The 25703-nt window shown below is 39.3% G+C and overlaps 1 protein-coding gene across 1 annotated transcript; it reads left to right on the top strand.

The window, feature by feature from the left end:
* The first annotated feature begins 691 nt into the window (after window positions 1–691).
* On the top strand, window positions 692–7189 carry LOC142554676 (putative mitochondrial protein AtMg00860). The gene is made up of 2 exons (XM_075665341.1): window positions 692–904; window positions 6737–7189. The coding sequence occupies exons 1-2, from the start codon at window positions 692–694 to the stop codon at window positions 7187–7189; spliced, it is 666 nt and encodes a 221-aa protein (XP_075521456.1).
* Window positions 7190–25703: the final 18514 nt, after the last annotated feature.

The following is a 25703-nucleotide window of genomic DNA, read 5'->3' on the forward strand; positions in this document are numbered from 1 at the left end:
ACCCGAGGACCGTCAATGTTTTAAGATTTGAGACATGACAATTTTAATACTCTGATTTTTATGAAATGGTTTATGATGTTTAAACGATTATTACTTTTGGCAAACTTGATTTTGGTTGTTTTAATTGCAAATGTTTTTAGACGAGCAAGTTATTTTAATGAAAATTTAAAGTTTATTTTGTATTTAAGAAAATTTTTATTTTTTCGAAAATTTTAAATAGTTTAAAAGTACGGTACGTTACAGTTGGTATCAAAGCGGTGTTCTTGTAAAGGGTTATGCCTACTGCCAGTTGCGAGAAGCTCACGAGGACCACACCTCAAGTATGTAAATTTTAAGGTTTTAAATTATTTCATGTAGTAATCATCAAGTCATGATTTCAGCATGTGCATATTTAAATTAAAATTACGTGCATCTTATGTTATGATATTATGTTCATGCATGTTGGGTTTACGTGTTGGGTAAATGTTGGAACAATATGCTTCCCAGACGTAGGATTGTGCGTGAAGCAGGCGATGAGAATAGGGAAGCCCAAGATGGGGAGAGGGTCACTCCACCTCGTCCACCCCAAGATATTCAGGCTCAGATGCTTTCAGGGAAGACGTAGTTCTTCGTGCAGTTTGTAGGGAACTAGGATGCAGTGGATACAGGGGCAAGACCCGGACCGAAGGCAGTTTACGAGAGGTTTAGGAGGATGGATCTGAAGGATTTTTCGGGGACTACTGGCCCGATTGTAGCTGAAGGATGGATTAAGTCCATTGAAGTCATTTTTGCATTTATGGAGCTGCAGGATGAAGACAGAATTAGATGTGCCACCTTCTTGTTGACTGGAGACGCCAGAATGTGGTGGGAAAGTGCGTCTGTGTCAATTAACTTGAAGACTTTGACTTGGAACGGTTTCAAGGAGGTCTTTTACTCCAAGTACTTCACTAAGGAAATACACTTCAGATTGACTAGGGAGTTCATGTCGCTGTGACAGGGAGACAGCAGAGTGGCAGACTTTGTCAGGAAAGTTCGAGAGGGGATGTCACTTTGTACCCCTGGTTGCGAATGATGCCCGGGAGAAGCTGAGGCATTTTATGGATGGGTTGCAGACAATCTTGCGCCGTGATGTCAGGGTTTCTAGTCCTACTACCTATGCTATTGCCCTATCTAGGGCCTTGGCGGCAGAGCAGGACCAAAGGGATATCGAGAGTGATAGGCAGGGCAAGAGGCCCTATCAGGCACCTCAGCAGCAGCAGCAGCACCGAACCCAGTTTAAGAGACCTTTCTAGGGGCAGCAGGGGAAGACGCCATTTCAGGGACCGCCGAAAAGCAAGGGTCCTATTCCTCAACAGAAGGCTCCTCAGAGACCCGTTGAGTACTCAGTGTGCCTGAAGTGCAACCGCCAGGATCCGGGACAATGTTATATGGATCGGGCAAGTGCTTTAAATGCGGAGCCAGCGATCATATGTTGAAGGACTGCCCACAGTGGAGGCAGCCGAACCAGGGTAGAGTGTTCGCCATGCAGGCAGAAAAGGCGAACCCAGACACGACCCTGTTGACTGATAACTAATTTAATTCAGCACCGCATTATTCTTGCTATGCATATTTTGAATTTTATTTGAGTTTATTAGTGGGCTAGTTAATATTTTGGGTGACTTGGGATATAAATTTCTATTCTGTTTGAGGTTAAGGTAAGAATTTTTTTTGATATAAGTTTTGTGTGATGTGCTAACGTCTCTCAGAAATATTTTCATAAACAGAGTAGCCACGAAGGCCTTGATAGACTCAGGGGCCACTCACTCTTTTATTTCGGAGACATTCGCTAAGGACTTGACGCTCGCTATTCATTGACAGTCCCATCAGGGGAAGAGTTATTAGCAACTAGCGTGGTCAGAGACATTGATCTTGAACTACAAGGCTACCTAGTGTATGCCGATCTGATTGTTTTGCTCATGCAAGAATTTGATATTATCTTGGAAATGAACTGGCTGACGAAGAAAGAGTTCTTATTGATTTTCAGAAAAGGTCAGTGTTAGTAAGACCTTTGGGCATGGAGCAGTTTATCTTTGAGCCAGATAGATGGATGAGTTTCCCTCGCATGATCTCTTGCACTGGAGGCGCGAAAATTTATTCACAAGGGTTATCAGGCTTTCTTGGCCAGCATTATTTCTGCACCTGACGTACCCACTCCGTCATTATCTGATGTACCACTAGTCAGAGATTTTCATGACGTCTTTCCAGATGACGTCACAAGCCTTCCACCAGAGAGAGAGGTGGAGGTTTCATTGATCTTATGCCAGGCACTGTGCCAATCTCTATGGCACCATACCGGTTAGCTCCCGCTGAGATGTTAGAGCTCAAACAGCAAATTCAGGAGCTTCTTGACAAGGAATTCATTCGCCCTAGAATTGTTGGGTAATTTGTGTAGAGATTTTTCTACTATGCTTGAGGTTAAGACTAGAATTTTGGGATATAAGTTTTGTGTTATACCAACGTCTCTCATGGAATATTTTCATTAACAGAGTAGCCACGAAGGCCTTGATTGATTCAGGGGTCACTCATTCTTTTATTTCGGAGACGTTCGCTAATCATATGGACCTCAAGTCTATTGGAATCGACTTGAGCTATTCAGTGATAGTCCCATCAGGGGGAATTTTCAGCTACTAGCATGGTCAGAGACATCAATCTCAAACTGCAAGACCACCTAGTGTATGCCGATCTAATCGTGTTGCCAATGCCAGAATTTGATATTATCTTGGGAATGGACTGGCTGACAAAGAACAGAGTTCTCATTGATTTCTAGAAAAGGTCAGTGTTGGTAAGATCTTTGGGCATGGAGCAATTTCTCTTTGAACCAGATAGATGGAGGAGTTTCCCTCGCATGATCTATTTTATGGAGGCATATAGACTTATTCATAAGGGTTGTCAGGATTTCTTGGCAAGAATTGTTTCTGCACCTGACGTACCCACTCCATCGTTATCTGACGTACCAATACTCAGAGATTTTCCTGACGTTTTTCCTGATGGCGTCACAGGCCTTCCATCAGAGAGAGAGGTGGAGTTTGTCATTGACCTTATGCCAGGCACTGTGCCAATTTCAAAGGCACCATACCGTTTAGCTCCAGCAGAGATGTTAGAACTCAAGCAGCAGATTCAGGAGCTCTTGAATAAAGAATTCATACACACTAGTTTCTCACCATGGGGAGCACCAGTACTCTACGTAAAGAAGAAGGATGGAAGCATGAGGTTGTGTATCGATCACCGAGAGTTGAACTAGGTAACGATCAAGAATAAATTCCCACTTCCAAGGATCGAGGACTTGTTCGATCAGTTGCAGGGAGATACAATGTTCTCTAAGATAGATCTTCGATCAGGATATCTTCAGCTGAAGGTAAAGGATGCAGATGTTCATAAGACAGCCTTCAGAACAAGATATGGGCATTACAAGTTTTTAGTGATGCCGTTTAAACTAACGAATGCTCCAGCAATATTTATGGACCTCATGAACCGAGTGTTTCAGCCCTACCTAGATCAGTTCGTCATAGTGTTCATTGACGACATTCTCATTTACTCGAAGAGCCATGAGAAGCACCGTCAGCATTTGGGTACAATTTTGCAGGTCTTGCAGAGTCGCAAGTTGTTTGCAAAATTTAGTAAGTGTGAATTCTAGTTGGAGAAGATAGCGTTTTTGGGTCATGTAATTTCTAGTAGTGGCATTGAGGTGGATCCAGCTATGGTAGCAGCGGTTAAGGAATGGTTTGAGCCGAAGAATGCGTCAGAGATTCGCAGTTTGCTGGGCCTAGCAGGCTACTATAGGAAATTTATTCAGGGATTTTATTTGATAGCAGTGTCACTCACTTTATTGACTAAGAAGAATGCTAAATTCGTATGGAGTGATGAATGCCAGAAGAGCTTTGATACTTTGAAGCAAGCTCTTATTACAGCACCAGTGTTGGCCATGCCAGCAGGTCGAGGCAATTTTGTATTGTACACCGATGCTTCTAAGCTCGGGTTAGGCGCAGTTTTGGTTCAGCATAGTCGGGTTATAGCTTTTGCCTCCAGACAGTTGAAAGTGCATGAGAAGAATTATCCGACTCATGATCTTGAGTTAGCTGCTGACGTCTTTGCGTTGAAATATTGAGACATTATTTGTATTGCAAGAAATGCCAGATATTCACTGATCACAAGAGTCTAACTATTTCTTCACGCAGAAAGAACTAAATATGAGACAAAGACGGTGGTTAGAGTTAGTGAAAGACTACAATTGTGAAATTATCTACCATCCGGGGAAAGCTAATGTTGTGGCAGACGCCTTGAGCAGAAAAGTTGCAGTCATAGCAAAGCTGTCAGTACAGAGATCGATTCAGTCAGATATTCAAAGATTTGGGTTAGAGGTTTACCCTAAGGGCAGAGCTCCTAAGCTGTCTAATCTGACGGTCCAGTCATCGTTGTTTGACAGAATCCGCAGAGGTCAGCCTTTGAATGAGCAATTATAGAAATGGAGACTGAAGGATGAAGCCAAGGGCAGTGTACTCTACACAGTGTCGGATGGTGTTGTAAACTAAGAGGAAGGATGTGGGTGCCTAGTGTTGATTCGATCAGAGAGGATATTCTGACAGAGGCACATGCATCTCCGTATTTCATTCATCCAAGAGGTACCAAGATGTACAAGGATTTGCAGATTCTGTATTGGTGGCCAGGTATGAAGAGAGACATCTGCCGATTTGTGTCTGAATGTTTCACTTGTCAGCAGGTGAAGGCAGAGCATCAGAGGCCAGCAGGGAGCCATTCCCTATCCCCGAGTGGAATTGGGAGAACATCACCATGGACTTCTTTGTTGGTTTTCCGAGGTCAGTCAGTGGATCAAATTCCATTTGGGTTATAGTGGATCGACTTACTAAGTCTGCACAGTTCTTGCCAGCGAAGAAGACTTTCTCCATGACTCAGTATGCGGAGCTCTATATAAGGGGATAGTTCGATTGCACGGGATCCCAATTTCTATTGTGTCCGACAGGGACCCGAGATTTACATCGTCATTTTGGAAGAGTTTGAATGCAGCCATGGGGACAAAGTTGCTATTCAGTACAGCATTTCACCCGCAGATAGATGGCCAGTCTGAGCGTGTGATCCAGATTTTGGAGGATTTGTGGAGAGCTTGTGTGATCGATTTCCATGGGAATTGGGAATCAAAGCTACCTATAGTAGAGTTTACCAACAACAGCAGTTTTCAATCATCTATAGGTATGGCTCCCTACGAGGCATTGTATTGGAAGAAGTGCAGATCGCCAATTTATTGGGATGAAGTCGGTGAGATATCAGAACTTGGTCCAGAGATCAGTGCATCAAAATGCAGATGTGGTGGTCAAAATCCGAGATAGAATGAAGACCTCCCAGAGTCGTCAAAAGAGTTATGCTGACAAGAGGAGGAGAAATCTAGAGTTTGCCGTAGGTGATCACGTTTTCGTGAAGATAGCATCATGAAGGGTGTTATGAGATTTGAGAAGAGAGGGAAGCTTTGTCCGAGATTCATTGGACCGTTAGAGATTCTTGACAGTGTTGAGACACTATCTTATCGTTTAGCCCTACCGTTGAATCTGGTCGGAGTACACAATGTGTTCCACGTCTCGATGCTGAGAAAGTACCTAGCGAATCCTTTGCATGTTTTGAGCTATGAGCCGTTGTAGCTTGCTCCAGATCTGTCGTATGAGGAAAGACCTGTCCAAATCCTAGACCGACAGGAACGGAGACTTCGGAGCAAAGTTACAAAACTTGTCAAAGTCTGGTGGCTAAATCAATCAGTAGAGGAGGCCACTTGGGAGACCGAGGCAGAGATGAGAATTCGCTACCCAAAGTTGTTTGGTAAGATTTAATTTCGAGGACAAAATTTATTTAAGTGGGGGAGGAATTGTAGAGCCCAAAATCATTAAACGTAAATCACATGAATTTATTTAATTGTTAATTTATTTAATCAAATTTAAAATGGTTTTTGAGATGCATGATAAATGAAATTGCATTATTTTAAAATTTATGTTTATGCGATGCGCGTTAAAATATTTTCTTGAGTTTCATGTTTCAGGCGATTATCCGATGCAAGTGAGGATGACTTTGAGGAGGCGAGGGGTGGGGACCAATGAGCTGGCTTGGCTGCGCATGAGGTTAAACCCGAGGACCGCTAATGTTTTAAGATTTGATGCATGACAATGTTAATACTCTGATTTTTATGAAATGGTTTATGATGTTTAAACGATTATTACTTTTGGAAAACTTGGTTTTGGTTTTTTTTATTGCAAATGTTTTTAGACAAGTAAGTTATTTTAATGCAAATTTAAAGTTTATTTTGTATTTAAGAAAATTTTTATTTTTTCGCAAATTTTAAATAGTTTAAAAGTACGGTACGTTACAGTAACAATTAAGAACAAGTGCCCATTACCAAGGATCGAGGATTTATTCAATCAATTGCAGGGAACTACAATATTCTCCAAGATAAATCAACGTTTTGGGTATCATCAACTGAAGATAAAAGACGTAGACGTGCATAAGACAACATTCATGACTCATTATGGACATTACAAGTTCTTAGTAACGGGGTTTGGGTTGACAAATGGTTCAGCGATCATCATGGATCTCATTAATCGCGTGTTTCAGCCGTTCTTGGATCAGTTTGTCATAGTATTTATCGACGACATTCTTATCTACTCAAAAAATCAACAGAAGCATAGTCAACATTTGCTTACAGTTTTAGAAAATTTTGCAGAGCCATAAGTTGTTTGCAAAGTTCAATAAGTCTGAATTTTGGTTGGAGAAAGTAGAATTCTTGGGCAATATTATTTCTAGTAGTGGCATTGATGTTGATCTATCTAAAGTGACAGCAGTGAAGGAACGGATCAAACCGAGGAACGCATCTCAGATTCGCAGTTTCCTAAGCCTGGCAGGTTATTGCAGGAAATTCATTCAGGGTTTCTCTTTGATTGCAGTGCCACTTACTTCATTGACTAAAAAGAATGTCAAGTTCATTTGGAGTGAGAATTGTCAGAAGAGCTTCAATACCTTGAAGCAAACTCTTATCTCAGCACTAGGTTTAACCATGCCATCAGGGCAAGGTAACTTTTTATTGTACACCGATGCTTCCAAGCTCGGTTTAGGAGTCGTTCTGATGCAGGTTAAAATAATTCAGCAACAGATAAAAACTGAGTTTGAAATAAAATAGTAATTGCTGAAAATGAGGTCCTTGGGTTCCTACTACTGCCGACCCAAGATGACTAACTGGTCCCCGCCCTCGGTCCCGACCTCATCAGTACCTACAACAATCAAGTCTAGTGAGTCTAAAGACTCAGCATGCATATATCATAAATAACAAGTAATAATAATAAAATTGCATGCATGGTAAAAATATCATGAGTCTGGCGTAACCTCATATCATGCCATGAGTAATTATAATACGTGCATAACTGAACTTAAAATCATAAGTAAAATGTTTGCTCAATCGAGCCCTGTCATAAAATAACATGTCATAATTTTATGTTGAGAATATGTTCTACGCAAGTGGCCCCTGAACTGAACTGAACTGAACTGGATCGGATCGCCTGATCAAACTAAACCAAAGTATACCAGGCGGTAGAGATCATCACAGCCCTTGTACTGGATATCCGTACCAATAAATAACTGAAATGAACCGGTAAGTGACCACCGGGTGAAGCAATAATCCCATGATAATGAAGTGGCCACAAGCAATATCACATAAATCTCAAAAATGAATATTTTATATTTTTGCACATAATATAATTAAATAACATAATTAAATATCCTGTATTAATTTTACCGAATGGGTTGGATCGTTCCCAGGCTCGCTGCGACTTAAATCTAACATGAAAAATATGCAAATGATTTACTTGCTCAAACTTTGTAATTGACTCCAAAAACGAGACAATTACGCCCAATGACTTCGTATTTAATCATGACTACGTGCCAACCCGAACCAACACCGAACCATCATTTAGTCATGATTAAAATACACTTAAAATGAGGAAATAATGCTCCTAATATTTCAGTACTTCGAAATTTGGTGAATTGAGGACAAAAACATGAAACGCTCTTTCGAGAGTCACTTTGGCAGATTGCACCGTAAATTCTCGTACGACCTCAAAACATGACAAAATCACAAACGGACAAAAAAATGACCTTCCTAACTCAATGGGGTACTGTCCAGTCCAAGTCCATAGGCTAAAAGCCAACCAAGAACTCGAAACACACCTCTGAACCGAAGCACAACTTGTTGTCACAAAATACAGCAGCGGCGCTTGCGTTTCTTTGCGTTGTTTGCAAGGCTAATGGCCATTGGGGCTTGAACCACCAACCAGAAACTCTTGCCAACATCCTAAGGGTTGGCTTGGACCATGGCTAAGGGCCCTAGGCCAGCCACAATCCAAACCACACCATGGACCACCCGAAACACCCACCCGAGAGGCAAACCTGCGCGCATGGGAAGAATTGCTTCGTTTGCTGTCATGGACCTTTCCAGTGGCCATTTGATTGACCATAGCTTTATTTAGACATCAAGAGGTATGGTATGAACCATGGCTAAGGGCCCTAGGCCAACCAAGATCCACACCAATACCATGAAGCCGAAGTTACACATGCAGAAAAAGAAGGAGATCGAAGGGGGCTGTTCTTGTTTTGTTTAAAAACCAATGCAACCATGGACCAAGCCTTGAAAGGTTGACTTGGTCACGTCTTAGAAATGCCAAGGAGAGGTTCTAACCATGGCTACAGCTCCTAGGGCAGCCAAGATCGGAATCTCCACCTTAGGCAATACACATGCAAATTTCGAGACACAAAGTGACATGTTTGGGGTGTTGCTGTCAAAACTCTATCTCCAGCGTATAGGGGCTCGAACCAACTTTCGTACATGACCCTAACATGTCCTAGTACATGTCTAGATGCAGCCCCAAGCCCCTGGAATCGAGACAACCACCTGAATCATCAAACCAGCAAAAAACATGAAGTGCACAAGGAAGGCTAAAAATCTGTGCAGAATTTTACAAAAACTTGCTGTCATATTTCGGTTTTCTTCCACGAAATCGTGTACATGTGATGTTTAAAAGTACCTATATAATTTGATTGAAGAGTAAAGGAAAATATAGACATGCCTTGGATTTTTTTTTGGAGAAAACAAAAGAAAACAACGACGCGGCCCGGAGAAGACGGAGTGCTTCGCTTTCTTACTTTTTCTCTCTTTTTATTCCTCAGCTACCTCACGATTTTTCTCTCAATATTTGCTCTGAAATTTCAAAATAATGGAGAGGGAGGGAATGGCTAGGGATGAGGGGAAAGTTTGCAAGATAAAGGAATGAAATAATCTTTCTATCTTCTAGTTTGTGAGATAAGGAAATGGTTTGATATCAAAAGATTTTGAGGGAAAATTCTAGGGTGCACTTGGTCGATTATGGTGTCTAGGAACAAGGGAGAAATATTGCTTAATTAATAATTATTGGAGAATTAAAAGGTGAGGGATTTATTTGTCACATGCTGCATCAATATTGCTTAATTAATAAATATTTCTATCACCTTCCCATGCTGCATCAATACTGCACCCATCCATGAAATGTCTCAGTTTGGCTCTAGCATCACTGGCGATCAGGAACACAAAGTGGCAACCCCTCTCAAAGATACGGACGAACTCCGTAACAGTCAAATCTCCCTGCCTCAGGGTCATGAACTCCCTGGTCAACCTGGAACGCACCTCATTAGTAAAATATTTGGAGTAGAATACCTCCGTGAAGCGCGTCCAACTCAGTGTAGCCAAGTTCAGGGCTACTGATGCTCCTTCCCACCATAAACGTGCATCTCCTCCAAATAGATAGGTGGCACAAAGAACTCTGTCTACATCTCCAAGCTCCATGAACTCGAAGATAACCTCGAGGGACTTAATCCAGCCCTCGGCAATCATGGGATCTGTCGTCCCTGAAAACTCCTTCCGACGCATCTTCATAAACGGCTCATAAGTAGCCTCGGGCCCTGTCGGCCTTGATGCCACAGCATTGTTCCCCGCAAACTGTGCGAAGAACTGAGTCATCCCAGCTAGCATCTGGGCATTAATGTCAGGTGGAGGGGGTGGAGGTCCGTTCCTCTCCTATCTCTGATCGTCCTTGTCCTCCTGGCAAGGCTCATCATCTCTCGTATGCTCAAGAATGCGTCTAGGGGGCATACTGTTCCATACATAACCCATACTTAACTAACATACATAATCTCTATTATTTCTTTAAATTTAAATAAATACTGCGTAATCATAATCTGAACATAAAATATTTCATGAGAACATGCTGTTAAAATATTTCATGCTGTAAACGAAATGCGTAAATGTAAAACTTACAGACCGAAGACATGACTTCGTGAGCTTCTCGTGGTCAGTAGTAGCACAATGATATGAATCCTCGTACGAAGGAAAGGCAAGCACGAATATAGAAATCGCACCCTCAATTCAATAACAAACAAGGAACGATTATGTTGTCCCGATCTTTTTAAACAAGTAACGATTTTGTGATATTCATCTCTAAGCGATTATAACTTAGCAACAAATATCAACGATAAAACAATTGAATTTCAAACGAACCTTCAAAGAACTTGTTTTGACAATCCGTGCGAAGAACAATCGACAAACGCCACAAAGATGCAATCTTTGATAAGTTTTATTTTGATAAACACAAGCACAAGCCTTGCAAATTGAGAGAAATCTCCAATAATTTGATATCAATCTTCAATGATTTTGTTCACCCCCCTTACAATACATTATATAAACAATAAAAATAAGAAAAGTTGTGTGAAAAGGCTTAAATAAGATAAATAGCAACTTTGACACGGAAGTGCGCCAAAAGACCGCGGGTGCGGTGCTTGTTTGACCGCGGGTGCGGTGTAGCTTCGGCAACAGACAGCTTCGGGAAATTTTCTTAAATTTGATTATCATGGACCGCGGGTGCGGTCCCTGCTTTAGCGCGGGTTCGCTGGACCTTCGGCAATTGCACTTGAATAACATTCCAAAGACCTCTAATATTATTCCCATGATTCCCAACCTCTTCTAATTTAGTCATCCAATTTGTAGATCCTCCTTGGTAGTTCATCATGAGTCCATGAAGTGCTTCTTTAAACTTCTTGATGCGTCCCCTCGTTATAGGTCCTTCGGTATATTCTTTGTTGAACTCCACCACTTGCTTGAATATGCTTGATTCATCATCTTTAATCACAATCAAGCTTGAAAGTCTGCGGCAACAACGCATCCTTAAATCTCCTTTCAACCATTATCACGTAACACCCGGTCAGATTCGTATCATACTCTCCTTCTTCAAAAAGAGTTGTCCTCAAATCTTGTCTACCTACACAAAAACGAAGCAAGTTAGTAATAACAAGAACTATATTATCAACATGCTTACCTTTAAGCTCAAGATTGTAGGTGCTATTGCCCACGTGCTCCTTCAATGCTTTGAGCCCTAACTCCATGGTTGCCTTCACTGTCAATATAACAAACTCAACATACACCAATTGACGAGTGACACCAAATGATAATATATCATTAACTATCACAAAGATCAGATTTCTCCCCTTCTTAGACCTAGTTAACACACAAGTGAAATCCATACACGTGTACGACCATAGCTCACTAGGAATAAGATATAATTGATGCAACATATAAGAATCTAGCTTAGATGCCCTTTCCCTATATCCAATGCACCCTTGGCTACACCACTTAACATACTTCTTCATATGCAACCATAGTAAAAATTCATGCATCCTATCTATGGCTCTAATTACTTCATGGCTACCGATTAAACACATGTCATGTGCCTCAATATCAAGCAACAACTCATGCAATATGTGTAGGATGAAAATTTTATTATCCTTAAACATGTTTTCATCATGAACAAAGAAACAGTCATGTTCATCTTTGCCCCCCTCAAAACCATCATCAAACCAACATAAATCATGCAAATAGAACACATTAAATGTACTATCCATGTAATCTTTACAATCATCACTAATCAAGTATAAATCATGGAAATAAGATACGTCACGTGTACTATCAATGCAATATCTTATCTCATCACAAAAATTTAAGACTAATGCATATAAACCCTTGTAGCAAACAAATTCTACTAACTTAGTAACTCGTGGAAAATCAAAGTTCATAAAAAGTACATGCATTTCATCAATAGTCTCACATCCATAACAACCAAGGAATAAAGACAAACTGACACCCGGTCCTCTAACCACCAAACTTGCAACTTGTTCTAAAAATTCTTGAAAACAAAGCAATACAACTTTAAAGTAAGGAAGAAAGTCATACCTCATAGTTGTTGTGTTGGCAACTAAACTTACCTCATCGCGATGGTACTTGTATTCTCGAGGCTCGGACCCTTGGGTTCTCCCTTTAGTAAAACTCACTTGTCTCCTTGGTATGACAACCCCAAAAACCTGCAAATAAGAAATAGCAGTGCTCGGAATTGAACCGGCTATATCATCACCATAACAATAAACCACTTTGTACAAAGGTACATGAAATGGTTTATGCAAGAATAAGCATCTCTCCATCTCACTCTTTTGACTCTTTTGGGCCTTTAATTTATTTTTGTTTTCTTTTTCTTCTCCTTTGGCCTCTCTTTCTTTTTCTTTTCTCTCTTCTTTCTTTTCTATGGCCATCTCACTCTTTTGTTCTCTCTTTCTTTCGGCCAATTTATTTTCTTTTTCGCTCAATTCAAGGAATGTCAATTGATTCTCAAGAACAACAATTGGATTTAATTGAACAAATGAAGTATTTCGTTGCTCAACGAATTTATGTATAATAATTTTTCCTTGCCTACTCTCCTCTCCCATGGTAGACAAAATAGAAACTTCTTCACCACTCAATGATTCACTGTCCACAAGGTTTTGTTTAACAGTACTCGTATCATCAACCAGTGAAGTGCCATCATCTATCAATTCACCTTCCACCACATATTGCTCAACACTCGTGTCAAGAACCAGCGTAGTATTATCATCCTCAATCTCCCCAACCTCAACTTCATATTCAGGTTCAGAAACAACATTAGATTCAGGCTCAACAGATGATTCTACTATGGCCACCTTATCACGTTGACATTGATTGATATCATGACCAATTTCTAAACACCAACAACATATAATATCACAAGTACTAGAATTTGAGTTTTTACTTGTACCTTGATATTCATATTTGCTAGCTTCAACTCTCGACTCATTCTTTGGCCTAGCAATGAGTTTCTCTCCCAAGCTTGTCCTCCACGTGGATATCAACGACTCCCCATGCAAACCACGTTCACCTCTAATGTCAAATCCTCTATCTTCCTCACATCGCATATCGTCATCCCTATCCAAATGCGACGCTCTATTCCCCCCAAATCTACTACCTCGTCTATTCCCATCAACATGCCTATCATACATCTCCTCTTCTTCACACCTCCTATATTTTTTTCGTAGAGGCTTAAACTCCTTCTCCCACATTTTATCCAACCCTCCTAACATTGATTGAAATTGACGATCGTCAATCATTATACCTGCAAGAAAAGGTTAGTATAAAACAATAAAAGATAAGTTTCCTCACCACGAATCCTCACTGGTCACTCCAATGAAAATTCACTCGACTCTCCTTTTTTTTTTCTCTTTTTTCTCACTACAAAATACTCACCGGTCACTCCAAAGAAATAACGCTCGCACTCAAGTGTTTTCACTCAAATTTGATTAGTTCTTTCTAAGATGTGCTCAAACTTTGTACTTGTATATCAAATCAATCAGACTCAACTCGTGGACACTCGCAACTGTCTCACTTAGACTGTGCAAAGCCAAGAAATTTGATATTTTTATTTATTGTACTCGAAAATATATGGTGCACTCGAAAATTCCAAGGAACAAACACAGAATTTTCGAAAATTCACAGATCCACAAAAACTAAGAACGATAGGATAACGCAGATCTGAAAATAAAAACGAAAGGATAACACAGATCTGAAAACAGAACAAAGGATAACACGAATCTGAAAAAAGAAACGAAAGGATAACATTGATCTGAAAACACAACGAAATTTTAAAAAGATCTGAAAATAGAAACGAAAGGATAACACAGATCTGATAAAAGAACGGATTTTTTTTATTTTTATTTTTTTAGACAGATCTGAAAATGAAGAACAAGATACTTACTTGAATTCAATGAGCCAAAGCTCTGATACCAAATGATACGAATCCTCGTACGAATGAAAGGCAAGCACGAATATAGAAATCGCACCCTCAATTCAATATCAAACAAGGAACGATTATGTTGTCCCGATCTTTTGAAAAAAGTAACAATTTTGTGATATTCACCTCTAAGCGATTATAACTTAGCAACAAATATCAACGATAAAACAATTGAATTTCAAACGAACCTTCAAAGAACTTGTTTTGACAATCCGTGCGAAGAACAATCGACAAACGCCACAAAGATGCAATCTTTGATAAGTTTGATTTTGATAAACACAAAGCACAAACCTTGCAAATTGAGAGAAATCTCCAATAATTTGATATCAATCTTCAATGATTTTGTTCACCGCCCTTACAATACATTATATAAACAATAAAAATAAGAAAATTTGTGTGAAAAGGCTTAAACAAGATAACTAGCAACTTTGACACGGAAGTGCGCCAAAAGACCGCGGGTGCGGTGTAGCTTCGACAACAGACCGCGGGTGCGGTGCAGATTCAGGAAATTTTCTTAAATTTGATTATCATGGACCGCGGGTGCGGTCCCTGCTTTAGCGCGGGTGCGCTGGACCTTCGGCAATTGCACTTGAATAACATTCCAATGACCTCCAATATTATTCCCATGATTCCCAACCTCTTCTAATTTAGTCATCCAATTTGTAGATCCTCCTTGGTAGTTCATCATGAGTCCTTGAAGTGCTTCTTTAAAATTCTTGATGCGTCCCCTCGTTATAGGTCCTTCGGTATATTCTTTGTTGAACTCCACCACTTGCTTGAATATGCTTGATTCATCATCTTTAATCACAATCAAGCTTGAAAGTCCGCGGCAACAACGCATCTTAAAACTCCTTTCAACCATTATCACGTAACACTCGGTCAGATTCGTATCACCAACCCTCTACAAGAACATAGGCTCTGATACCAGCTGTAGAGGCCCGAATTTCGTACTTGAAAATTTGCGGAAAAATTTAAAATTTTATTTTAAAATAAGTAATATGCCTCATTCGTAAAATAAACTGATAAATAGAGTTTAATGTTCAAAATAGCACAGCGGAAATAATTATTGATTGCAAAATAACAATTTAAAATAATTCAGCAACAGATAAAAACTGAGTTTGAAATAAAATAGTAATTGCTGAAAATGAGGTCCTCGGGTTCCTACTACTACCGACCCAAGATGACTCACTGGTCCCCGCCCTCGGTCCCGACCTCATCAGTATCTACAACAATCAAGTCTAGTGAGTCTAAAGACTCAGCATGCATATATCATAAATAACAAGTAATAATAATAAAATTGCATGCATGGTAAAAATATCATGAGTCTGGCGTAACGTAAAAATATCATGCCATGAGTAATTATAATACGTGCATAACTGAACTGAAAATCATAAGTGAAAAGTTTGCTCAATCGAGCCCTGTCAATAAATATCATGTCATAATTTTATGTTGAGAATATGTTCTACGCAAGTGGCCCCTGAACTGAACTGGATCGCCTGATCAGACTAAACCACAGTATAGTGGGCGGTAGAGATCATCACAGCCCTTGGACTGGATATCCGTACAAATAAATGAACTGAACTGAACCGGTAAGTGACTACCGGGTGAAGTAATAATCCCATGATAATGAAGTGGCCACAAGCAATATCGCATAAATCTCAAAAATGAATATTTTATATTTTTGCACGTAATATAATTAAATAACATAATTAAATATCCTGTATTAATTTTACCGAATGGGTTGGATCGTTCTCAGGCTCGCTGCGACTTAAATCAAACATGATAAATATGCAAATGATTTTCTTGCTGAAACTTTGTAATTGACTCCAAAAACGAGACAATTACGCCCAATGACTTGGTATTTAATCATGACTTCGTGCCAACCCGAATCAACACCGAACCATCGTTTAGTCATGATTAAAATACACTTAAAATGATGAAATAATGCTCCTAACATTTCAGTACTTCAAAATTTGGTGAATTGAGGACAAAAACATGAAACGCTCTTTCGAGAGTCACTTTGGCACATTGCACCGTAAATTCTCGTACGACCTCTAAACTTGACCAAATAACAAACGGCCAAACACATGACCCTCCTAACTCAAAGGGGTACTGTCCAGTCCAAGGCCATAGGCTAAAATTCAACCAAGAACTCAAAACACACCTTTGAACCAAAGCACAACTTGCTGTCACAAAATACATCAGCGGCGCTTGCGTTTCTTTGCGTTGTTTGCGAGGCTAATGGATATTGGGGCTTGAATCACTGACCATAACCTCTTCCCAAAATCCTAAGGGTTGGCATGGACCATGGCTAAGGGCCTTAGGCCAGCCACAATCCAAACCACACCATGGACCACCCGAAACTCCCACCCGAGAGGCAAACCTGCGCGCGTGGGAAGAATTGCTTCATTTGCTGTCATGGACCTTTCCAGTGGCCATTTGATTGACCATGGCTTGATCTAGACATCAAGAGGTATGGTATGAATCGTGGCTAAGGGCCCTAGGCCAACCAAGATCCACACCAATACCATGAAACCGAAGTTACACATGCAGAAAAGGAGGAGATCGAAGGGGGCTGTTCTTGTTTTGTTTAAAAACCGATGCAACCATGGACCAAGCCTTGAAAGGTCAACTTGGTCACGTCTTAGACATGCCAAGGAGAGGTTCTAACCATGGCTACAGCCCCTAGGGCAGCCAAGATTGGAATCTCCACCTTAGGCAATACACATGCCAATTTCGAGATACAAAGTGACATGTTTGGGGTGTTGCTGTCAAAACTCTATCTCCAGCGTATAGGGGCTGGAACCAACATTCTTACATGACCCTAACATGTCCTAGTACATGTCTAGATGCAGCCCCGAGCACCTGGAATCGAGCCAACCACCTGAACCATCAAAACAACAGAAAACGTGAAGTGCACAAGGAAGGCTAAAAATCTGTGCAGAATTTTACAAAAACTTGCTGTCATATTTCGGTTTTCTTGCATGAAATCGTGTACATGTGATGTTTAAAAATACCAATATGGCTTGATTTAAGAGTAAATGAAAATATAGACATGCCTTGGATTTTGTTTTGGAGAAAACAACGACGCGACGCGGAGAAGACGGAGTGCTTCACTTTCTTACTTTTCCTCTGCTACCTCACAATTTTTCTCTCAATATTAGGTCTGAAATTTCGAAATAATGGAGAGGGAGGGAATGGCTAGGGATGATGGGAATGTTTGCAAGATAAATGAATGAAATAATCTTTCTATCTTCTAGTTTGTGAGATAAGGAAATGGTTTGATATCAAAAGATTTTGAGGAAAAATTCTAGGGTGCACTTGGTCAATTATGGTGTCTAGGAACAAGGGAGAAATATTGCTTAATTAATAATTATTGGGGAATTAAAAGGTGAGGGATTTATCTCCCAAAAATGGATAAGGAAAGAATCAAGTGAAGGGGTTGTCAAACTTTTTAAATCTTTCAAAGGTGATGGCCGATTTTATCTAGTTAAAATGGGTAGGAAAATTGCTTAATTAATATTTATTGAAGATTTAAAGTTGAGGGAATTATCTATGCCAAGAAGGGATAAAGAAAGATACCCAAAATTGTGAGTTGACAAATTTAAATCCTACAAAGATGACATGGCCGAAAATTAAATAAAATGGAGGGTAAAATATTTCTTACATCTTGTATTTTAATTCATTAGAATTTTATCCACCCATTAAATATTTTAGTGAATTAATAAATTGATTATGGAATAACATTATCTTGCATGCATGGCTAAATCTTTAAATTACTTAAATAATTCCTTTAACATTCTTTTACATTAAATTTAACTTATTATTTATCTTAAATAAATCCTAGAAATGTTTTCTTAATATTAAATTTTATCTCAATACTCCAACTCCAGTCCGGCCTCACTTATTTAACTGAAATGTAACAATTAAACTACTGCATAAAATAATTAAATTTAAAGAAAAGAATTTAAATACTCATGCAATAAAAATCATTTTAATTTAAATACTAGAAATTATGCATGGCTTATACGTAGTCTAATTTACGGGTTCTACAGCTTATGCCTCCAGACAGTTGAAGGTGCATGGGGAAAAACTATTTGACTCATGACCTCGAGTTAGCTGCCGTTATTTTCGCTTTGAAGATATGGAGACACTACTTATACAGTGAGAAATGTCAGATATTTATCGATCACAAGAGTTCAAATATTTCTTCACGCAGAAGGAGTTGAACATGCGATAAAGACGATGGTTGGAGCTGGTAAAGGTCTACGATTGTGACATTAGCTTCCATCCAGAGAAAGCTAATGTTGTGGCAGACGCATTGAGCAGAAAATTAGCAGTCGTAGCACAACTGTCAGTGTAGAAACCTCTTCAGTCAGAAATTCAAAGGTTTAGTCTAGAGATTTATTCTAGTGGCAGAGCTCCTAAGTTATCTACTTTGATAGTTCAGTCTTCATTGCTAGACCGCATACATCGATGTCAGTCTTCAGACGAGCAGTTGCAGAAATGGAGACAGACAGAGGAAGAATGTGGGTGCCTAATGTTGATTCAATTAGAGAGGATATCTTTTCAGAGGCACATACATCTACGTATTTCATCCATCCAGGGTATAAAAAAATTTGCAGATACTTTATTTGTGCCAAGGAATGAAGCCAGACATTCGACGCTTTGTATTTGAGTGCCTAACTTGCCAGCAGGTGAAAGTAGAACATCAGAGGCCAGTAAGGATGCTCAAGCCACTTCCTATTCCTGAGTGGAAATGTGATAATATCACAATGGATTTTGGAGTTGGGTTGTCGAGGTCAATTAGGGGATCTAATGTTATTTGGGTTATAGTTGATCGACTTATTAAATCAGCATACTTTTTGCCAATAAAGACAAATTTGTCCATGACTCAATATGCAGAGCTTTACATTCGGGAGATAGTCAAATTGCACAGGATCCCAGTTTTGATTGTGTCTGACAAGGATCCGAGGTTCGCATCCTCATTCTGGAAGAGTTTACATTCAGCTTTGGGGACAAAGTTTCTTTTCAGTACATCATTTCTGTAACGTACCGTACTTTTAAACTATTTTAAAATTTGCGGAAAAATAAAAATTTTCTTAAATAAAAAAAAACCTTCAACTTCTGATTTAAAAATAAACCGTTCATCCAAAAATAATCGCAATAAAAGATCACGAATAAAGTTTGCTAAAACTACTTATTTAATCAACGTAAACACATCTCAAGAAAATCAGAGTATTAAAAATGTCATGCATAGAATCTTAAAACATGGGCGGTCCTCGGGTTTAGCCTCCTGCGCAGACCGAGCCGACTCATTGGTCCCCACCCCTCGTCTCGTCATACTCGTCCTCACCTACATTGATCAAGTCTAGTGTGTCTAAAGACTCAACATGTATAAACTTGAAATAACAAGTAATACGTAATAAAATCACATGCAACTTAAAAGTAGAACGTACATACATAAACTTGAACGTAATAACATAAACATAGACGTGTCATCGTCATAAAACTTTTCATAAACATACTTGTATCATACATACTTGAACATGCATAACATCATCATTTTGCGTAGAGATGTGTTTCAAAGCAAGTGACCCATACATAATTGCGCCTGATCAGAATAAACCACAGTACTGGGCTTGCAGGGAAAATCCATTAACAGATACGTGAGATCCCCGGTCATGTTTTACCGGGTGAATTAGTCTCTGGTCATGATTTACCTGAAACGTTCTGCTTATTCGTTTTCTTAAAAAGTACTAGAAATTTTTTATTTTTAAAACCTCACTTAGCATCGGCCGAACCATAAAATATTTTTGACATTATTTTAAAAATAAACATCCAATTGCCATTTAAAAATCCAAAGAAAAATATTTTAAAGCATAAAATCGTCAAACATTTTACCAACCTAAAAACATTATTCGAAAAGTATAACCCATATTATAACCTCTCAAAAATCTCTCATAACAAAAATAAAAGACGTAAAAATATTTTTAACATATCTTGAAATCATAAATCATAACTAGTGCGGAAAACTAGCATCGGTCCTCGGGTAATGTGCACCTTCAGTCCAGTCAGATCAACCATCAAGACCTCCATTTACATTATCATAATCACCTGCATCAATCACACCTAGTGAGTCTAAAGACTCAACACGTCCTATATTTGATAACAAGTAATACGTAATACAGTTAACATATAAAGAAAACCACAGTACTGGGCGGCGGGGGACACCAACAACACTCTCACCGATCAACTGGGCCCTGGCAAACGTATTAACATATTCGTATTCGTATCACGTATTCATATTCGTATCCGTATCCAAGGAAACACGATCGTCGGGCTCCCACTGGGACCATAACCCTCACGATATTTCCAACATATTCAGTAGTCACAATCCCTTCACATCCTTCAACATGTTATCATCACTTAATAAAAACATGCATATAATATCATTTTTATTTTGAAACCAAGCATGCAACATGTCTTTTAAATACCCATATTCAAATCATAAAATTCATAAACATTTAAAAATCATAATTTAACATATTAAAATCATAAAAAAAACATAAACGTTTTAAAATAAACATTTCAACATCATAAACGTTTAAAATAAATATTTAAATCATAAACATTTAAAATAAACGTTTTAACATATTACATCATAAAACATTTAAACATATTAACATCTTAAAAATCCATAAACATTTAAAATTGACATATTATAAAAATTCCATAAACATCCATAACCATTGAAAATAATCATATTATCACATAAAACAGCATTCAGGAGACTGCCATGACGTTTACTAATTTCTAGGTGTAAAAAGACCGTTTTACCCCTGGACGTATAATTTCTCGACTTTGACTTTTTCTTAAATACATTGACTTTTAAATGTCCCAAATAATTATTTAAGCTTAGATGAAATTTCTCATATTTTTATTTAGCTTAAATCGAGTACTTTTAAATTAATATTTAAATGTGACGTATTAATACGTTTTAATCCCGAATTAAACCAAACCTTAATATAAAATTCCCAAATTTAAAAGTTAGACTTATAATAATTATTTAAGCTTAAATATAATTTTTATTTATTTTAAAAAGCTTAAAACTAGGCGTTTCAATTAACTCGTTAATTAGCGTTTCGTGCGGCGATTAAATTCCGAATAAATCCAAAACTCGTTAATTTGACCCCAAAGTTTAAACATAACATTTTTATGATTTATTCTACCCTTCCAAGTCATGAGCCACCCCCGTGGACCCTTGGATCAATTTTTCCTACTTAAATTTTTGTTTTTGACCCTTCGACGAACACACCGAGCCATCTCTCAATTTACTCGAGCCACGCCCGAGCCTCCTCGAGCCAAAACCTAGCCAACCCATCATCTAGGGACCCTACTGTGCAAGCCCAGCCCCAAAACATGACCCTAACCCACTCAAAATCTTGCTGAAAGTTAACTCATGTTTCTGCATGTGTGTGTGTGTAGTGTCCTTGAACAAAGAAGCTCCTATCTAGTCTAGGACTCCTCCCAACCCTTAACCACCGAACCCACCTAACCCTGACCATCCCGGGACCAAGCCCACACCAAGCCCAGACAAGCCCAGACTCTATAACCCGCGCGCGAGCCACCTTGTTCAGGAACCCAGCAGCTGCGCAACTACTACTCCTCTCACATATTATGCTTCTAGGGCCCCTACCACCAAGCCAACCCTTGAACCCTCCCCTCAGGCACCCTGATAGGACCCTAAGGACCTAGTTTAACCCAGCCCAGCCCCCTGGCCGAGCCCCTCCTCCCTGCCAAAAGTTCTGAAACCTGCGCTTGTTTCCCTTGGCTCTCGGGTGGAGTCCTTCTCAACAAGGACTCCTCCCTAGCCCATGGTCTCGAGTTCTAGTGTAGAACACGTAACTTAGACTATGTATAAATCATGCATAATTCTAGTATTTTAAATTAAAATGATTTTATTGCATGAGTATTTAAATTTAATTATTTTATGCAGTGGTTTAATTTTTATCATTTCAGTTATTTTCAGTGAGGCCGGACTGGAGTTGGAGTTTTGAGATAGAATTTAAGATTCAGAAATCTGTTCCGGAATTTATTTTAGCTAGCAAGTAAGTTCATTTAAGTTAAAAATGAGGTTTGAGGATTTAATTTATTTACTTGAGGTGAGTAGGAAATAAGTTCACTTAAGTTCCAATAATTAAAGGATTAATTCACTAAATTAATTAAAGGAGTAGTGAGGCTTTTAAGGGTTATAAATTTACTAGTTAGAAAAGAATTCCACTCCATTTATTTGTGAGAATTTCGGCCCTAGTGGATTGTGTATTGCCTTGCCAACTCATCATCTTGGACCCATTCTTTGTCATTTTTTTTATGATAATCTTTTTAATTATTAATCAACCTTAATTAAATTATTAGTAAGCAATATCCTAGTCTAATTATTCATGGACAATCGGCCATGCAACTCCAAGAAGACTTGTTCAAACAAATTTAAAATTTGAATGAGAGGTAGGCTTGGTCTTGCATTTTAAATCTCTTTATTAGTGGATCTTCCCCCTCACCTTTCCAACCATCATTCTCCTCTCCCTAATCTCGAAATTCAGAGTGAAATTGAGAAGAAAAACCGTGGGTTCCATAGATAGGAAGATAGGAGAAAATCGAGTAAGAAGCAAGGTAGAATAGAAAGCGCTCCACCTCCTCCGCGCCGGATCGTCTCGTTCTTTCGTTTTCTTTCAAAACGAACCAGGCATGCATATATTCTTCCTTGACTCTTCAATCAAGACCTACTATCAATTATTTTAATTGCATGATCATGATTTCTATGGCCATAAACCGAAATCCATCAAGAATTTTAAGAAAAATAAAAGTGCAGAATTTCGGTTTTTCATTTCAAGCTTCACGATTTCTTTTGTGTTGATGGTTACAGGTATTGGTTTGACTCAAGGCTACCAATGCTGCATCTAGACATGTACTATGACATGTTAGGATCATAATGGTCCATTCATTCAAGTCCCTCACCCGCTGGAAACGAAAATTGACAGCAAATCCCCAAGCACAGCTCATGTGCACTTTATTTCTTGTGTCTTGCTGTCAAAAAGGGAAGCTTCTGATCTTGGCTGCCCTAAGGGGCTATAGCCTTGGTTAGATCACTTTCCCTAGCATGTTTAAGACATGACTAAGTTGCCCTTTTGATGGCTTGGTCCATGGTTAATCGGTTTTTAAATAAAACTCCAAGAACAGCCCTGCACCCTTTCGCCCCTCTTCATTTTACAGCATGTATGGTTCGAATTCTTGTGGATGGTGTGGATCTTGGTTGGCCTATGGCCCTTAGCCAGGGTTCATACCATGCCCCTAGATGTCTAGGTCGTGCCATGGTCAATCAAATGGCCACTGGAACGACACGAGACAACAAGCAAAGCTAAACACCACACGCGCATGCAAAGGTGCTCTCGGGTGAATCTTTTCGATTGTTGCTGGAATATTCCGAATTATTGCTGGTTTAAAGCCCTTAGCCATGGTTCGAATCATTTCTTGGGACGTTGGTAAGAGATTTTGGTCGGTGGTTCAAGCCCCAATGGCCATTAGCCTCGCAAACGACGCAAGCAAACCAAGCACAGCTGCTGTATTTTTGGACAGCAACTTGCTGTGACGGTTCAGTGGCTCGTTTGAGTTCTCGGTCGGATTTTAGCCTATAGACTTGGACTGGACAGTGCCTCATTGAGTTAGGAAGATCATGTTTTTGACCGTTCGTTATTCGGTTCATTTTTGAGGTCGTACGAGAATTTACGGTGCGATGTGCCAAATTGACTCTCGAAAGAGCGTTTCTTGTTTTGGCCTCCATTCACCTAGATTTCGGCCCTCACCATTTTAGGAGCATTATTTTATCATTTTAGGCGTATTTTAATCATGACTACATGACGGTTAAGTGTTGGTTCGGGTTGGTTCGGAGTCATGATTAAATACGAAGTCGGTAGGCGTAATTGTCACATTTTAGAATGTTATTGCATAGTTTGGTCCCATAAATCTATTGCATATTTTTCATGACATATTTAGGTTGCAGCGAGCCTGGGAGCGATCCAATCCAAGCAGTAAATTATTTCAGGATTTTTAATTGTGCCATTTTATTATATTATGTGCATAAATATATAAAATGTTCATTTTTGAGATTATGGGATATTGCTTGTGGCCATTACACTATCATGGGATTATTGCTAAATCCGGTCGTCAGTTACCGGTCAGTTGAGTTTGTTTCACCCAGTATACTGTGGCTACAGTCTGATCAGACGTTTACTATTTTATCCGGTCGCCAGTTACCGGTCATGGGAGCATTTTATTATCCGGTCGCCAGTTACCGGTCAGTTTCAGTGCAGGGGCCACTTGCGTATACCATAATCTCACCAGGAAATTATTATAGGCTATTTCAGTACAGGGCTCCAAGGAGCAAACATTTTTACCATGATATTTTCAGTTCAGTTATGCACGTATTATAATTAATCATGACACGACACTTTTACGATATGCCTCTTGACATGACATTTTTATTCCATGAAATTTTACTATAGTATTTACTCGTTATTTACGATATATGCATGTTGAGTCTTTAGACTCACTAGACTTGATTGCTGTAGGTTCTGATGATGCCGGGGCCGAGGGCGGGGACCAGTGAGCAGGCTCGAGTCGGCAGTAGTAGGACCCGAGGACCTCAGTTCAGCATTTATTTTTAATTGATGGCTCAAACATTTTAATTATTGTTGGAAAAACTTTTTACTGTTATTTCAAAAATGTTAATTCTTCCACTGCCACACATTGAACATCAAACTTTATTTATAAGTTCATTTATGAAGGAGGCAATTTAAATTATTTAAAAAGAAAAATTTTAAATTTTCCGCAAATTTTCCAAGTACGGATTTTTAGGCCTTTTACAGATGGTATCAGAGCCAGTTTTTGTATAGGGTTGTACTACTACTGACCAAGAAAAGCTCACGAAGTCACGTCTTCGGTCTGTAAGTTTATATTTACGCATTTTCTTTAAAGCATGAATTATTTTCTTATCTGCATGATTTCATGAAGCATTGTATGTCCAGATTCATTTTATTTGTTCAGTATTTATATTTAAATAAATTATGGAATTATGCATGTTAGTAACGTATGAATTATGTATGGAACAGTATGCCCCCTAGACGCACCCTTGAGCGCCCTACTGGGGAGGAGCCTCGCCGAGAGGACAGAGAGGAGCCGAGGCAGGAGAGAGACTTACCACCTCCACCTCCACTGAACTTGAATGCCCAGATGTGAGCTGGGATGACTCAGTTCTTCGCACAGTTTGCGGGGAACAATGCTGTGGCGACCAGGCCGACAGGGCCCGAGGCTGTCTACGAAAGATTCATGAAGATGCGTCCGAAAGAGTTTTCTGGGACGTCTGACCCCATGATTGCCGAGGGCTGGATCAAGTCCCTCGAGGTTATTTTTGATTTCATGGAGCTTGGC

This window comes from Primulina tabacum, chromosome 8, assembly GCF_025594145.1.
Source record: "Primulina tabacum isolate GXHZ01 chromosome 8, ASM2559414v2, whole genome shotgun sequence".
NCBI lineage: Eukaryota > Viridiplantae > Streptophyta > Magnoliopsida > Lamiales > Gesneriaceae > Primulina > Primulina tabacum.

Excerpts from the sequence above, each read along its gene's own strand:
- LOC142554676 (XM_075665341.1), top strand. The coding sequence starts at position 692 with ATGGATCTGAAGGATTTTTCGGGGACTACTGGCCCGATTGTAGCTGAA. Across the intron at positions 905-6,736 it reads CTTGGAACGGTTTCAAGGAG|AGCCATAAGTTGTTTGCAAA; the intron begins GTCTTTTACTCC and ends AAAATTTTGCAG.